Here is an 18,064-nt window from a genome sequence, read left to right as displayed (position 1 = left end):
TAATGATACTACTTATTTTTCTGTGTATACAGATATAAGATGAGAATATATCTTGTTTTTTTCATATAAGAAGCACAAAATGTACACTGTTGCACACTATCGTTGCTTCCATATTGCTGAGATACAGGCTCTTCATTCTGTGTATAACTGCATGGACTTTGATTGTCTGGCAGAACTGTGGTTTATTTATCCTGTCTGTGGTACACTGGGCTTTCTCAGTTTTCCTATTATAAGTGATGTAATTTTGTAAAGAATAGCTTTAGATATAACCTTGGTTTATAGTTACACATGTGTGTAGAAAAATTTCCAGAAATGCTATTGCTGGATTAGAAGGTATGTTTGTAATAGCTACAATAGGATAAGGGCCAGCCAGATAGCTCAGCGGATTAAAGCACCTGTTCAGGCAGAGCACAGGGACTGGGGTTCAATCCCCGGTATCACAAGCTGTGCAGGCCCTGCCCCAGAGGCGCACTGGACAGCTATTAAGACTGGGCCTGGTGCTATGCGCCTGTTATCCCAGTGCTTGGGAGGCTGAAAACAGGAAGATCACTGCGAGTACGATCTACATAGTGACACCCCATACACTCGGTGCTAAATACATGAAAAAAAATAGCTAAGACAGGTTATCAATACAGATTTTTGCCCATTTTGTAGGTAAGAAGTGACATTATCAGCATTATTTTAGTTGCATTTCTCTTATATATGAAGTTGACCATCTGTGTATATTTCAAGACCATTTGTACTTTCTTTCCTGTGATAGTGTACTTTCTCTTTTTTACCTTGAGGGCTTTTAATCCTTTCCCTTTTCTATTTTCCACAGCTCTTTTTTATTTGAACCTAGGCCTTCACACTGAACTATACCCTCAGCCCTTTTTATTTATTTGTGTGTGGGGGTTGAGACAGGGTCTGGCTATGTAGTTCAGGCTGGCCTTGACCTCTGTGTAGCCCAGGTTGACCTTGAACTCATGATGAGCCTCCTGCCTCAGCCTCCTGAGTGCTGGGATTACAGGCATGTGCCACCAAAAGTTTTTGTTTTTTGTTTTTTTAGTTTTTCCTTTTTCTTTTTGAGACAGGATCTCACTGTTGAAATCACTGTATATCCAGGCTGTCCTTAAACACACAATGAACCTTCTCCCTCAGCCTCCAGAGTGCTGAGGTTTCAGCTGTGTGCTACCACATGTGTCTGTTCTTTTTCTTTTCAGACAAGGTCCTGCTGATTTTACCTAGGCTGGTCTTGAATTTGAGATCTTGCTGAGTTAGTTTCCCAGGGAGCTGGGATCTCAGGTGTGTGCTACCATACCTGGTTTTAATAGCTCCTTTTATATTAGGGAAATTATTTTTGCTGATTTGACTATAGTTGCAGTTTGTCCTTTCTTTTTGGAAATTTATGAATCTTGATTATAAGCTTTTTATTTTTACAAATTTGTAAATGTTTCATTTTGTGATTTGGATATTTTGAGTCATAAAATCACATTCCAAAGTTATGAGAAACTATTTCTATATGTGTGCTTTTTTTTTTTTTTATTTTGCATTTAAATGTTTGGTCTATTAGGTTTTATCTTCATATTTGGTATATGGACCCAGGTGCTTTTTGGGGGGTGGGTGGGTTTGAAGTTTATTTATACAATTCTTATTGCCTCTTTCCACTGTAGAATTATAGACCCATTTCTTTTCTCTTTTTTTGCAGAACCGGGGATTGAACTCAGGCCTTTGAGCTTGCCAGGCAAGCGCTTATTCTACTGAGCCATCTCCCTGGCCCCTACAATTCTTATTAATATAACTACCTTTAAAATATAGCAAAAAGGATCAATTACTTGTCTGTGAACTGGCACCTATATGGTAGAGAAAAAAATCTACAGTCAGTTATTAAAGCTAATTCTTGAAACTTGTTAAGTAGCAGTGTAACATTTGCAGTACTCCCTAAATAATATGAAATAAAAGCATATTCATAAGAACTTCATTATTTTTGTATTACTGACTATAAAGAAAACTAAAAGATACTATCAGACTCTGAAAAACAGTTTAGGGCCGGGGAGATAGCTCAGTAGAATAAGCACTTGCCTGGCAAGCATAAGGACCTGAGCAATCCCTGGTACCACAAAAAAAAAAAAAAAAGGAAAGAATATTTTACAAAGAAAATGTTGGATTTTCCATTTAATTATAAACCAGAATACAAAGTTGACCATAAACGTAGCTATGCTTTTCACCTCAGATTATCAAAGCTGATGGCATCTGTGTAAAGAGCATAAACAATGCTTACCACAGCTCTTCCCTGGTTCTGTTCTTTGAAGTAAAATTCAGTATGATACCCAACTAAGTTAAAATTTGCTACTGGCTAACTTCACCAGAACTGTGTCATTTGTTTAGTCTCATATCTTGCTTTTGTATTATATACAATGTTTTCTAAACTTTCTTTTCTCAATTTGGAAAAATATTTTGAATCAGTCCTCTTCATAATTATTAATAAAGGCAGATCTTTTTAAATCCACATTCAAGATCTTAAAACTATTTGAGAAGAAAATATCAAAAAGCAGTTAAGGGGGCTGGTGAGATGGCTCAGTGGTCTAAAGCACCTACTTAGAACAAGCTAAGCTAAGCAAAGCACAGGGACCACGGTTCAATCCCCCAGCACCACATGTCAGCCAGCCCCGCCCCCTGGTGGGCTGAGCTGGCCACACACACAAAAAAATAAATAAATAAATTAAAAAAAAAAAGCAATTAAGTACATCAAAAGATGCAGTGCCCTACTATTTAATCAGAAATATATGCAGATTTTTTTCTGATATTTGTTATATCATTTAATCTCTGAACAATTTGAGATATACAAATATGTACTTCTATAAATTCATTCATGAATACTACAGACTGACAGTAGTAATTGGCACCCACCAATACATGTTACAAAGCTAGTGGAATACAAGTAACTTAAATTTTGATCTTCAGAGGAGAGATATAAGCAAAGAGATAAATTATATCAAAATCAATATAATTTTTATACAAAATAATTTGAACAATGTAAGAGGTAAGCCTTAGTCTTTTAAGAAGAAAATCAAGTGGCATAGGTTAGTGTTTCCTGTCTTCTGCTTTCACCAAGTACTATTGCAAGAACCATTTTCGGTTTCTTATTTGGCTACAATTTTCTGTAATTTAAATGTTACATCAAATGAGTAGTCGTGTGGTCGGGGAGATGGCTCAGTGGAATAAGTGCTTCCCTGGCAAGCACAAGGGTCTGAGTTCAATCCCTGGTTCCGCAAAAAAAAAAAACAAAACAAAACAAAACAAACAAATGAGTAGTCTATCTACTTAAAGTATGACTTTGTCTTTCAAAGAAGGAAGGCTGACAAGGGAAGGAGTTGGGATACCTGCTAGTGATGACATGCCAGAAAGGTGACTGCGTGCTACTCACTGCATGCTTCTCGCTGCTCGGGGGGCTTCTTCCCTCCAGTGAGTTCTGGGATGGCATGACAGCCATCCATAAAGCTCGTTTCGGAGTTTTGGAAAAAGAGAATGTTGTTGTAACCTTTTTTGAAGTCTTTCTTACTGCTGTAGCTGCTCTACTCAGTGTACTATCCGTATCTTTTGTATTTGCTTCAAAGGATTCTGGGTCAGCAGTGTACATGAGACTTTCTGCATCTGCTTTACAAATGGTGTTGGCTACGTGTCGGCACAGCACCTTTAGCCAGCTTGGACCCAGGTTTATTTTTCTAAATATTTCTGTGTATTCTAGTACTACTTGTGAGAAACTCAAGTTTTTGAAACAATTTGATAATGTTGCTTTGTCATATTCTAAATTTTCTGTATATGTTTGGATCTGAGTCTTCTGTGCTGTTTTGTCAGCTTGACTGACCATTCTGTGCTATTGCCTGTTGAGATTTTGATGATTGAGATTATAAAGTATTTCAAATAACAGGGGTCTGAGTGTGGAACTTAGTGCTTGCTTAGCGTATGCTGGGCCTGAGCCTGGCCTCTGCTCCCCCCGAAAGGTAAGTCTTGTTGTCCTGTGTCCATGTTCTTCACTACCTCTCTCTCTCTCTTTTTTTTTTTTTTTTGCTCCTCGAATGCCTTCAGGGCACTCTTGGCTGGCTGGAGGGTTGTGGGGATCGAACTACAACAACCTGAGGCTGACAGCTTTGCGGAAGCAGCCACTTAAAGAACTGAGCTAGGGCCAGGCCCCCTCTCTTTTGTTTTTTGAGCTTTCTTAACCATGTGTAGATTTTTTCTCATTTGAACGTGAGTTGGTTGCTTAGGTTCAGAAATAAAAAGCTATTGATTTATGTTATAATTTCATTAAATTGCTAAATTAACTTAGGGAAATGATTATACAAATAGAATAATAAAGCTCTCTGATGCTCAGTCTTTCTGTTCAGGAATGTGGTATTTCTTTCTCCTGTATCAGTTGATTCTCGGTGTTTTTCAGGAATGTCTGGTCCTTTTGCACAGGTTATATAAATTCTCTAAATTTATTCTTAGGTATTCTTTCTTGTTCACATTGTAAATGAGGTCTTTTGTTCTGTCACCTAGTTAGGCATTGATTGGGTTTGTACATAAGGAAAGTTACTGATATCTGTTAGGTGTAGTTTTAATCCCACTGCTTTATGATTAGTTTTTTTAATTGATTTTTTGGTTTTTTTAATTATAAGGAATTTATTTTATATATTATTTATGATTTTTGTTTTTATTTTTTATGTATTTGGCTGGTGCTGGATCTCAAACTCATGATGCTCCTGCTTTTGACCTCCCCAGCACTGGGACTGTGGGTGTGTTCTGCCACATCCGGACTCTGTAGCTGGCTCAGCCCACCCTGGAGACAGGCCTGGTGTGGCACGTGGTGCCAGGGTGCACTTTGCCATCCCTGTGCTTTCCTAAGCAGGTGCTTTAGTCTGCTGAGCTTATCTCGCAGGCCCAGGAATTTATTTTAAAGAACTTTACCAAAGTATAAGCAGCATGTTTCCCATCCTGGGGTTATGATTACTTTCTTGCTTGTGTTTTGTTTTTTAAGTTTTTGATAAAAATGAAAGTTAGAGTTGAGGGGCTAGGTAGATGGCTCAGTAGAATAAGCATTTCTCTGGCAAGCGCAAGTGCCTGAGTTCAGTCCCTAGTTCTGCCAAATAAAAAAAAAAAAAAGAGCTTAAAACTAAATACTGTTGGCTTGTAACCTGTTCCTAATCCACAGATGAAACTAAACACAGTTGAAAAATATGTGGGAAAAAATGGAATCTGCGCTAAATATATATAAACTTGGAATTTTTTTGGTTTGGCTATAAGAACATGTGCTGTCGTGCTCTACTATTGAATTACCTTCCTGACCTCTATGAGACTTTTCCTGGGTATTTCCTGAACAACATAGTACTCTTTATATAGTATGGACACTGTATTACTGTCCTTAGTCCAGTAATCCATGAGTGGCTTCCAATTACTGTCCTTAGTCCAGTAATCCATGAGTGACTTCCACAAGTAATAAACTCAAGTTGTGTTTTGTGTGAACATATACAGTAATGGCTGCTGCAGAATGACTTGAATATCTTTAAAAAGCTAACTAGGCTAAGAGGTACTGTAGAAGAGTTATATGACTATTTTTTTTTTCAAACCAGTTTAGGATGCTTATTTAAAATGCATTACTTTAGATAGCAGGCATTAAATGAGGATATTTTGTTAAGATAGGTTTTTAATTTCTTATAAGTTGACATGCTATCAATATTCTTATAGCAGAAATAAGAAGGATAAAAAAAGAGAAAAAGAAAGGGACCACATCAATGAAAGAAGAGAAAAAGAGCGTTCAGCGTCCACGAAAAAGAGTTCTAATGATAGAGATGGGAAGGAGAAGCTGGAGAAGAACAGTGCTTCAGTTAAAGTAAGCAACAGTGCTTGATTACTGCGGTCACGAAGAATTGAGATTGTTCTGTATCACATAGAAGCAGTTTTTAAATTTTTTTTTATTTAGTACTAGGGATTGAACCCAGCCCTTTTATTTTTTTATTTGAGACATGGTCTTGCTAGGTCTCTGAAGTGCTGAGGCCAGGTTCAAACTTGTGGTCTTCCTGTCCCAGTTTGCCAGAGTACTACAAGGGGATTGTAGGTGTATACTACCATGCTCCAGTTTTGTTTTTTTTTTTTTTTTTTGGTGGAACCGGGGATTGAATGCATGCCCTTGTGCTTGCCAGGGAAGCGCTTATTCCACTGAGCCATCTCCCCGGCCCCTGGGTTTTTGTTTTGTACTGGAAATTGAACTCAGGATCTTGTGCTTGCCAGACAGGCGCTGTGTCACTGAGCCCTCCCCTCAGCCCCTGGAAAAGCAGTTTTAAACAGAAAGCTTCATCACAGCAAGAGAATCTTGTGCGTTGTTGGTATTTTAAAATACTTGGTAATTTTTAAAAATTAAGTTTGGAAGAGGTAAGAGCCAGTTAAAATTTAAAAAGTCACATTTCTTAGAGAATCAGGAAATAGCATACCAGTAAATTCTAAAAATTTACAGGAAATGAATATTTGATATATTTAAAGAAATGCTTTTTATCTGTTGCCATATTCCACAGAATGTTTTATTAACTTTGACAAGACTGTGGCTGGTTTTGTAATGAGTAGTTAAAATTTGATTTGTTTTATTATTATATTACAGAAAACTAAATTCTACCAAGTTTGCATTTCTTTCTTTTTTTTTTTTTTTTTTTTGCGTAACCGGGGATTGAACTCAGGCCCTTGCGCTTGCCAGGGAAGCGCTTATACCACTGAGCCATCTCCCTGGCCCCCATTTCTTTAGATAATGTAAGAGCTTCTAAGTTTCTTTACTGTTCTGCCAGAGTTCATTGATATTTGGAAATTAGGTGTTCTGAAACTTGCATTGATCATATAGAGGTTCATCATTGATGACATGGATAATGTTTATTGAATGTATATTGTGTGCCTGGTAGTCTTTGTTTTCATTTATTCTCCGTTAAGCTGGGGATGAAATTTAGACTTATTTTTCAATACTGGGGGTTGAACCTAAGGCCTCACGGTTTCTAGGAAAGCATTCTTCTACAAAGCCATATCCACTCATCTTTTTTAAATTTTTAATTTTGAGACAGAGTATTTTCTTTGAACTTCCTAGCATTGCCTCCGACTTTTGGTCATCCTGCCTTACCCTGTCAAGTAGTTAGGATTACAGATGTGTATCACCGTACCTAGCTGAGTTATTCTTTTTTTTTTTTTTTTTTGTGGAACCGGGGATTGAACTCAAGCCATTGAGCTTGCCAGGCAAGCGCTTATTCCACTGAGCCATCTCCCTGGCCCCTTAGCTGGGTTATTCTTGAATAGTCTTCCTAAAGTGAAATTGCATTAGTCACCTTTCCCATTTTTGGACACAGTGCTCAACAGCAACAACTTTTAATTTGCTCTTGATTTCAGCCCATGGTCGGTTGGCTCCAGGGTTGTGGTGGAGCAAAGCTGCTCAGTTGATGGCAGAGCAGAGCAGGGGAAGAGCAGCAGAGAGTAAGGGACATAGTACCAGGTATAGATCCCAAGGCCAGGCCTCCATGACCTACCTGGGTACACCTAAGGCCATCCAAGTTGAAAGACCACCCTAATGATCAGAGGAATAATGCCTTTGTTTTCTGTTTTCCCTTATTTTTGTTTTTCATGGCATTTTATCTCTTCCCCTTTTCCAAGTCTGTTGGCAATATTTATTGTATACTTCCTTAGGACTTCTGTTTCCTGATTTTTTAATTTAGTTTCCATGGATTTTCTATCCTTTATGTCAGGTATAAAGGATGAGTAATGAAAGAAAATTACCCAGTTTTGTTAATTCACAAAAGATAACGTTACCTTCATTTAGCTGTAAGAGTTCTTAAAGAAAACAGTAAATCTGTACCTTAATGTTCATTACAGGAGAAGGAGCACAATAAAGAACCAGAATCGAGTGTGGGCAAAGAAGTAGATGATAAAGATACACCAAGGACTGAAGAAAATAAAGTACAGCAAAATGGAAATTGTCAGCCAAATGAAGAAAACCTCTCTACCAAAACTGAAGCAGTATAGGACCAACTAATGCACCTCTACACTCAACGCTGGAATAAAATCCAAAGCTTTTAATTCTCTCAACAAGATGTAAAAAGGGAAGAGACCTAGCTGAGCATAAAGATAGGCACACCAGTTGTCAGGTGATGTTGTGGACATCTTGTTACTGAGTAAGGAGATAAAGCACGGATGTTGTGAAAATACCACAGGTTACCCAAACTCTTCATCTAAAATCTGTGCATTTCCATGGTGGCTGACACACTTTTCATGTGGTTTGTTAGTGTTTGCCAAGAACCATTGCAAATAAATTGAACATCAGTCATCCAAATTTGTACTATTCCTAGGAACTGGAGATAAGCATTGGTGGCTCTTCAGAAAATGCTAGTTAGTGAATTTTGTATTGTTTCACTTTTTTAAAAGAAAAATTTCATTATATACAATTTGATGATGTGCTTGAAATTGGTGCAAGTATATACACACCATTGTAAGTGCAAAAGTATGTAAGAAGTTTTAACATTTACTTCACAGGATTTAAAGTGATTGTGTTAAATTTTCACTATTGTGTTTTCTTTTTGCTCACTGTTTAGGACAGCAATTTTTCTTTAATTATACAGATTAAAATTGCTCAAATAAGTGTATAACAAACAACTGACAATGCATGCTACTGTTCTCTTTCAAAAGGAAGAGCAACTGTGTTGAATACTAATAATAATATATTAGTATTCATTGTTCAGAATCATTGGGTCTACCCATGAAGGAAGCAGTTTTTAAACTTTCTTGACATTTCCAACATTACTATGAATATCGCAGTGTGTTTTGTCAGCTGTAGGTGGCAAAGATGCCTTTATAAAAAAGAAACTGGGTTTCAAAATGGGCAATGGGAGCACAAGCTGAAGCTTTAGTGCCTTCTACAATGTGGTATACTGTTTTCTAGAATTTTATATGTGCTAGTCATTCTCAATTCATATGGAATCTAGATGGATATTCAAACCCATAGAGAAGTGTGTAAGTGGAGTGTCAGAAGAGCTTCTTACTTAGTTCAGGTATGAAAGGGAAGTACTGTTTTCAAGACTGCCTTCAGAGTTTAAAACAGTGCAGTGTTGGGACCATCAATTTTATACTGTGATAACTGAAAATAAACATGTTCTTTTTTCTTCAAATCAAAGGAAACCTTTTAGTTGACTACATTGGATGGCCTTATATTGCCTCTCAATCAGTTTCTCGTAAGCATTGTATACAACTCAAATTTTAAGGGAGGATTAAGAGTATATAGATTTTTTATGTTTTAAGGATATGTTTATTTGAGTTTGAGATACAGGTCATCTATCATCAAGCTTATGTTTTGGAGAAAGTATGCATAAGAGTAAAGTGACAACATTTTGCTAATATTTTCCCCCAAATTTTTACCTGTTATTTCTGAGCTTTTTTATTATTTACAAAAAGTAATACTTTTAATTATTAAAAATCATGTATAATTTTTTAATGCAATCTAATACAATCAAATTACTCAGTTGCCTTACCTCATGGGAAGAGTTACTTTTGTAGATTATAAAAACTGAGTAGCACATTAGTTACTTGGTTTCAACTTGAGTTTTCTTTTAATGTTAAAACAGTTGAAACTTAAGAGGGCCGGTGAGATGGCTTGGTAGACTAAGCCTCTGCTTAGGCAAGTGCAAAGACTGGAGTTCAGTACCTGGCAGCACATGCTGCGCCGGCCCTGCCCCGGGGCGCACTGAGCCAGCCACAGAAGCTGGGCGTGGTGGTACATGCCTGTAATCCCAGCACTGGGGAGGCTGAGAACAGGAGGATCACTATGGAGTCTGAACTGCATAGTGAGACCCTGTGCCAAATACATTCGAAAAGAAAGAAAGAAACTTAAGTACTTAGTGGAGAATGGGAAACATTACCCCTTTTGCAAATAATGAAGCCTGGTTTGATAATGAAGCTGCTTAATCATCTTCATGTGTTCAGAATTACTGTGTGTTTGGGTTTTTTTCCCTTTTTGTCACTGTGTATGTTAAAAGTTTCCAAAATGCTTTACTATGTAAAGTATAGAGGGTCATTTTAGTCATTCAGCCACATACGGTTGGCTGGTAAACAGCTTATTCTGATACAGTAATGCTTGGGTGCACACAGAAAGACTGTGAAAGAGTGTGTGTCTTGCATCAACAGCTGTCTTATTTATGATATGTAAGTAGAATAGGCCAAATGTTTGAATCTTTGTTATTTTTAGTACCATTTTCTCTAATAAAGCTAAGTATTTTAGAGGAAAGTATCTGTTTATGCATTTCAAAAAAAAAAATCTTAGTTTTCACTCTACCTTTGTTTTAGTTGGCACAGAGATTGGTTTGCCATGGGGAGTGGTGTCTAAAATAGTCATTTGAAATTTGTTTTCTTACAGTCTGGACCCTGAAAATTTTTAGTGTTAAAAATTACTTAATTTGATTCCTGCTGCTTACTTTTCTTCCTGCTCATCCTTTTTAATTTTTAAAATAATCACAATCTTGAAAAGATAATTTTAGGAAGCCTTGAGAGTAAGAAAAATACAAGGGATCTAGAGAAAGTGAAATTAGGTGACTGTGGGATTTGACACTTTCCTACAGGGAAGCAAGGCTTCTTTGGCTCCTTGGAGGGGCTCTTGAGAGAGAGAGCGGAAGCAGAAGTGGGAGAGCGAACACAGGTTTTGTTTGTTTACTTAGAGTTACTGTGGTTTTTAAAATTTTCTTTTAAGGTTTTTTTATTTTATTTTTTTATTCAAGACTTCTTTTTTCATCCAAGGTAGAGGATGTCAGGAAAACTGAGGTAAGGCCAAGGAGACAGCTCTTACACAATTGCTACATTCTGGTTGTCCTTTTAGCTTTATTTCACAGAGATTATATTCTGTTCCTTAAATTGTAGTTGCTGTTCACCATTTTAGACAAATTTTGTTGGTGTTCGTAACTGCTTTTCAGCAATGTACACTGACCTACTATCATAAAGTAGTCCTTCATAAGCTAGCCAGTTCTGTTTGTGAAAATGTAAATTCTTAATTTCAATGATTATTACTTGCTGTTTTCCAGCTAACCTAATTAGCTTATCAGTAAAAAGCAAGTCAGATTGTGACTTTTAAGTATCAAGAGGGTTAAAGTTTTGGGGTGCTCAATTAAAAATAAAACTAGTATTTATTACCAAAAGGTTTTTTTTTTTTTTTTTTTGGTCTAGAAATTTTTTTTTGTGATATTAATAATTTCCAGGATCCTTAGTTTTCCTATGTATATATTACTACCCTTATTTTAAAATAAAATAATTTGAACCAAACCTGCCCTCAAATGAAGATATTACTCAGATTTAAGGATTATAATATACTGTTGTAGGCTTTCAAGGTTTTTTTCTAACATTGTATTATAAGAATAGCACAGACTTATTTAATCATGCTTAGTAGTTAAATTAGCAATTAAATCCTTTTAGACAGATACATTAGGTCACTCACATTCAGTGAGTCATTTCTTACTACTTTCATTTTTTAAAAACATTTTCATTTTAAAAAACTGTGTTTGATTATAATTGGCCGGAGTTACACATTCTTAAACAGGTAAAGTACAATAACCATGTGTTCTGTAGGTGTTTAAATATTTTTAATTTCCTCTATTTTTAGTATTTGCTCATGTTATTTACTAATGTAATAATCACTTAAATTATTTTCAGATTTCAAAAGTGCTCCTTTCAAAAGGGTTGATTTTTATTTGTGGAAGAAGTGTAGTATAAATGTAATAAAGTAATCTTTTAAAATAAAACTGCCTTCCATATTTAATCTCAGTCTTATGAGAGTCTTTCTGAGGTTACTTTTATTTATAAATGTTATGCTGCCTGAAGAACGATACTTTTTTAAAAAATAAAAATGCATTTTTGGTCTCTTAGTCCATAGATGGGTTAGCTTTAGTAACCAATAGATCTCTTTCTATTTCAATCTAAGGTATTGTTAGTATTTCTTACAATTTATTGATTACAATTATCAGTTTATGTCTACTCTTTTCCCGTTTTAGAGGTGGTGGAGGTGCAAGAGATCAAATCTAGGACTTCATGCACAGTAGCCAAGCTCTCTGCCACTGAGCTATCCCAACCCCTTATACAACATAACATACCTTCCCCCCCATACAACATTGTTTACTAAATTTTTTGAAAAGAGCGTTTCAATCTGTTACCTGACTTTTAAATATGTAGCTAATGTAATTTGGAAAGTTACGTTTGTCATATATTTTACCTGTGTAGATTTTATTTGTATAAGATTGTATTTTCATTTCTCTTCCCCTTCCCCCCCTTTTCAGACAGGGTCTGGCTATGTAACTCAGATTGGCCTATTTACTATACAGCCCAGGCTGACCTCATCAAACTCAAGGTGACTTTCCTGCCTTTACCTCTTGAGTGCTGGGATTACAGGTGTGCAGTGTGCGCCACCATGCCTGGCCTTGAAATTTATAAAACTTACACTGAAAGAATCAGAAGAGATTAAGTTTTAGCAGTTGAAAGGTAATTGTTGGTAACAAGTAACATTGTGGGTAATAACTTAGAGAAACCTGATTTTCACTGAACATTAAATTTGGAAATACTGTATAGCTCTGTAATTCAATTTAATAGACAATTATCTTCAAAACTTGAATAATAGAGCAGTGTTGTAGATTATCAAGGGAAGAATTTAAAATGTAAATGTAAATACACTGCATAGGTGTTGTATATGTGAGTAGGACTTTTAATGGCACCAGTAAAAAATTTATCAACTCATGCTATTATGTTGCTGTGTTTTAATAAAATGAAAATAATGTCTTGCCCCTGTTGAGTAGTAATTTCACTTGTTTTGGTGGTATCTTATTTGCATAATCATAGATGTGAGCATTTTTGTTTTTTGTTCTTTTGAGATGGCCTGCTGTGTATCCCAGGCTGGACTGGGATTCATGTTCCTCATGCTTAGGAGTGTGCCACGGCTCACAGCTTGTTTTTATAGCTGCAAGGTGATAATTGGTCCTTCCAGTGTTCAAAGTTATTTTCAAAATTGAGATTTTGTATATTGTATAATCTTAACGTATATCAATAACTAGGCAAGGCTTTTTTTTTTTTTTTTTTTTCCTTTGTATTTTAGGGAATGGTCTACAGGGTGTTCAGGGTCTTACTACTAGATCAGACTTGTGATCCGCCTGTTTACAGTCTCCCAAGAGCTGGGATTACAGGCACACAAGGCTTTTGTATTAAACATTTTGTATATTAAAGTAAATGATAGTTGCTTTCTAAATTTCCCTTTTTGTTTATAGAAACAGCTTTTTGCTAGGATACTTATGCAATGAAAGTTATCCTCATGTCTTTTACCAGCAAGTAAAATGCCTTCTCTTATCAGAGATATAGCTCTTCATTTAGTGAATGAGCTGTGTATTTAGGGTGGTCTTTGAAGCAAGACAGCCTGTTAGTCCACATCTTCAGAATTGCCTCAGAGGTACATCAGTTTAGAATCTTGGGTGACCTCCCGGCTTAGTTGGCTAGAGATGATGAGCTGTGCGTGCTGATTTTTCCATGTAGACCGGCTCCTTAGTGTCTTGTTGGTTAAAGGTTAGTGGCCAGTTTGGTTTTCAAAATGTGTTATGTCTTATATACTGGAGTGGAGGAGGAGAGCCTTTGAAGTTTACCCTTTGACACTAGTGGGTTTAGACTTTTTTGACCTTTTTTCAGAAGACTTTGAAGGATCTCAGATTGTAGCAACAACTTTTGACAGAAGACATCGACCCAAAATCTTAAGTTGTGGGCTGGAGATACAGCTCAGTGACACAGCACCTGCTCGGTAAAAACAAGGTCCTGAATTCAATCCCTGGTACCAAAAATAAAATCTTAAGTTGCATTATCTTTGAAGGATTATTTGGTCATAATCAAGGTTTAATTTTAATACAGTTCATTTTTGTAACTAGCACTTCCTTACCTTGGGATAAACATCCTAAAGTTCACTAAAGCTAAGTCTTTTAAGTATTCTGAGCCAGGTGTGGTAGCTCACACCTGTAGTTCCAGCATTTGGGAGGCTGCAGCAGTAGGATTGCTGTGAGTTTGAGACCAGCATGGGCTACAAAATGAGCTCAAGGCCAGCCTGAATTCCTTAGTGAGACCCTGCATCAAAAAAACAACAAAATATCCCTTTTTTGGTGGAACCAGGGATTGAACTGAGGCCCTTGCGCTTGCCAGGCAAGCACTTATTCTACTGAGCTATCTCCCTGGCCCCCAACAAAATATTCTGCTGCTCCTCAATGTAGAATGACTTTAGTATAACAATGGAGTTGGTAAATGTAGTCCATTAGAGAGCCATGGCCTCTAAGTCTACATTTCCCTCTCTTGAACTCATCTTGTGTTTCCTATTATCAGACACAAAACTTACTAAACACTAGCTGTTATAATGCTGCATGTCTGGCCAGCACCATAAACTCATCCTGTTCCAGACAAAGCATTTGGTTTCTGTAGTTGATTCTTTACTTCAGATGCTGTGAGTTCAGAGAATTCTTTATTTCAGAAAAGAATTCCGCTCTGAGTTCCTCTGTAACTTTCTTCTGTTGCTTATTTACTTTCGACGCTATTAATTCATACGTTTGAGTTGAGCTAGTGTTCTCTGCACTTGTTCTGGGTGGGCATTGGGTTTCCTCCATATATTTCTGCATTTGATTCTTTACTGCAGATGCTATTAATTCAGGGATTTCTTTTTTCATTTCCAATCTGAATTCCTCTATACCTTTCTGCAGTTGTTTCTTTATTTCAGAAGCTATTGATTCATTGATTTCAGCTGTGTAATTCCCAGTCTGTTCTGTGTTAGTGTCCTCTGCACTTGTTATGGGTGGGCTTGGGTTCTGAGATTGCATTTTGCTCCTCTTCATTGTCATTTTGTGTAGCACTGTGTTCTGACCTTTGTTGTACGAGCTTTGGTGCAGTTATAACCTTAGCACTTACTGAAATTCAGGTGCAGATCTACAGAGTTTGGATTTATCCTGCTGTGCCTGGTTTGGGTCTGGCTGCTGTGCTCAACTCCTTCCTGCTGCTGCCCTTGGGAGTGATCCTGTTGTGCCCCTCTGGCAAGATGTTCTGCTCCTGGATTAGCTGGGTGGCTTTGTCCCCTACTCTGCAGGGATTGCAGCTGAAGGGTTTCACCCCAGGCCTGTAGTCCAGGCCTGAGCTGACAGCGTCTGGAGGGGATAAGGTGGAGTAGTGGGGAGAGGCAGCTCTCTCACACACTGGGCCTGGGTTAGGGCTGGATCTGGGGGTCCCCAGAATGTGGCAGAAATTCTCACTGGGAGGGTGGGGTGGGGGTGGTGGTGCGGATTGGTGGATGGTCCCAAGGGGGCGGGAGAGAGTCTCACCCTCGCTGCACCTGGGCTGGGACCAGTAGGTCCCACCAGCGCAGGGTAACTGGAAGCTTTCCCACACACTCACTGGGCCTGGGCTAGGACTGGATCTAGCATTTGGTTTACAGTTCTGAGTATACATCCCTATTTCTGGTTCTCACTAGCACTGTATATTTTTCTTTCCTCATTGCACCTGTTGATCTGACTTGACCTCACCTTTAGCACCTTTGTTAAGTCCTCCCAATTCTATACTTCCTCTGCTGTGGGTCAAAGGCACTCCTGTTCAGTTGTGATTGTAATTAGGTAGAACAGAATCACAGTCAGAAAAACAGCTGTAGTATTAAGAGTTCAGTCCTTTTCTTTTAGTCTGTTCTGTAGCTCAACCTTTTCACATTCATTTCAGATGTTGCTGCTTAAACTTCAGATCAATCTGTGGTTTTCCTCATTTTGATAGAAGGTAAAGCATTCCTATATCTTTATCTCGAGAGATTGTCACATTTTTAGGCCAAATTCTCCAAGAAAGTCCCTCCTAGTTTAGAATATGCTTTCTCTGGTAGCAAATTCAGTAGTAAGAGCAGATTCATGGTTGTTTCTTGTTTAGGGTTTTTGAGGTACTGGAAATAAACCCAGGCTTTGTACATGCTAGGCAAGTGCTGTGGCACTGAGCCACATTGCAACCTTCGCCGATTTACTAACATTTTGCTTGGTCTCAGTTATGCAAGCTGGCCTCAAACTTGTCTTCTTGCCTCAGCCTCCCGCATAATGGAATATAAGCATGTACTACTGAAGTGTGCAGCTTTAATTATTTTTACATATTTGGTACAGGGTATCACTATGTAGCTCAAACTTGTAGTGATCCTCCTGTTTTCATCCTCCCCAGCACTGGGATTACAGGACTGTGCCACCATGCCCAGTCTCTGCAGGTGTAGCTGGTGTGGCATGTGGTGCTGGGGTTTGAAACCCCGGTCCCTGTACTTGCCTAAACAGGCTTAGTCTGCTGAGCTATCTCACTAGCCTACTGTATTTTGAAGTGAGTTTGAATGTTGTGTTTTTGAAGGAGTTTGGCCATTTAATCTAAGTTATTGAGTTAATTGGTGTGAAGTTCATAATACTGCCGTATCAATATGTAAGAGCTATAGTGATTCCTCTCCATATTCACTTGTGTCTTTTTAAATCTGGATTGGTCTTTTTTTTTTTTGGTACTGGAGATTGACCTCAGGACCTTGTGCTTGCCAGGTGCCTGTTTAGACTGCTGAGCTATCTCCTCAACTCCTGTCTTTATATCTTTAATACTGTCAGTTAAAACTTTAATTTTGGGCTGGGGAGATAGCTCAGTAGATTAAGCACTTGCCTGGCAAGCTCAAGGTCCTGACTTCAATCCCCAGTACTGCACAAAAAGAACCAAAAAACAAAAAACAAAAAAACACAAACTTTAATTTTAATTTTTTAGCGTGTGTGTGTGTATTTATTCAAACTGGGCAGCATATACTTTGGTCTTGCTATTATTTTTTTCCAATTTTAGTATATGTGCTGCCGAAGCGAGCACTATTTTTTTTCCATTGTGAAACACTTTCTTTATTTTTTATTTTTTAAAGTGTTTGTTTTTTTATTTTATTTTGTGTGTATGTGTGTGTGTGTGGCCAGCTCAGCCCACCAGGGGGCAGGGCTGGCTGGCATGTGGTGCTGGGGGATTGAACCGCGGTCCCTGTGCTTTGCTAAGCTTGTTCTAAGTAGGTACTTTAGACCACTGAGCCATCTCACCAGCCCCTGTGAAACAGTTTCTACCTTTAGGTTGAAGTGTTTAGATCAATTACATTGAATGTCTCCCTCCACTTCCAGCAATAGATAATTGAACCCAAAAGTCTTTGTACTGAGCTAAACTACATCCTCAGCCCTAACAGCGTTTTTAGGTTTTCAGACAGTCCTGCTGTGCTGCCCAGTTGTCCTGAGTGGGCTTGAATTTGGCATCCTCATGCTTCACCCTCCCATAGTTCCTTTAGAGGCATGTGTCCCTGTGCTGGCTGCATGTTACTAATGTTACTACTGTCTTGCTGTCTGTCCTTCATTTTTTTGGGTTTTGTTCCCCCTTTCTCTGTATCTGTCTTCTTTTGAACAAGTGGAATACTTTATCACATATTTCATTTTATTTTCTTTGCTGCATCCTAGCTGTAATTCTGTTTCAATTTTTAAGTCATTTTAAAGTTGTATATATACTTTTATAAAGTTATCTTGTCGAATTTTAAGCAACGTAGCATAAGACCCTTACAATATTCTTTACCTAGTCGCAGATGTGTGCCACTTTTTGGTCACACATTTTATTTACTTACACTGTGTTAAAATGCCTACATTATGCTAGTTTTGCTTTACGTAGTTGTATTTTGCCTTTTCGGTTGAACCAAGCACCTTATGCATGCTGGTTAAGTGCTCCAGCACTGAACCACCCCTTTGGCCCTAGCATTTGTATTTTAGAGAAGATAAAAGTAGCTCATATATACCCACAAATTTGCGGTTCACAGTGGTGTTTCTTGTTTTGTGTAGATCCAGATTTCTACTCTATACTTTTTCTTAGAGGTTTGCTGGTTATGGGTTCCTTCACTACCATATACTGAATAAGTTTTTGTTTCAATTTTAATATTATAAAAATGTCTTATTGGGCTGGCCAAATAGCTCAGTGGATTAAAGTGCCTGCAAGCAGGTGCAGGGGTGGGTTTGACCCCGGGCCTGCCAAGCAGGCC

The 18,064-nt window shown here is 37.8% G+C and overlaps 1 protein-coding gene across 5 annotated transcripts in view; it reads left to right on the top strand.

The window, feature by feature from the left end:
- Window positions 1-9,650, top strand: part of Srek1 (splicing regulatory glutamic acid and lysine rich protein 1) — a 42,093-nt gene extending 32,443 nt beyond the window's left edge. For 2 of the 5 annotated variants that reach the window (XM_023705535.1, XM_004623038.2), the window contains 2 exons: window positions 5,710-5,851; window positions 7,861-9,650. In XM_023705535.1, coding sequence (XP_023561303.1) covers window positions 5,710-5,851; window positions 7,861-8,010 — 292 coding nt within the window. In that variant the 3' untranslated portion in view covers window positions 8,011-9,650. Of the gene's footprint in view, window positions 1-5,706; window positions 5,852-7,860 lie in introns of all 5 variants that reach the window. The other 3 variants (XM_004623036.2, XM_023705646.1, XM_004623037.1) reach the window with 2 other exon arrangements.
- The last annotated feature ends 8,414 nt before the right edge of the window (window positions 9,651-18,064 follow it).

This window comes from Octodon degus, unplaced genomic scaffold (genome assembly GCF_000260255.1).
Source record: "Octodon degus isolate 3935 unplaced genomic scaffold, OctDeg1.0 scaffold00001, whole genome shotgun sequence".
Taxonomy (NCBI): domain Eukaryota; kingdom Metazoa; phylum Chordata; class Mammalia; order Rodentia; family Octodontidae; genus Octodon; species Octodon degus.
Note: the sequence above shows the minus strand (reverse complement) of the source record. Positions and strands in the feature narration are given on the sequence as shown.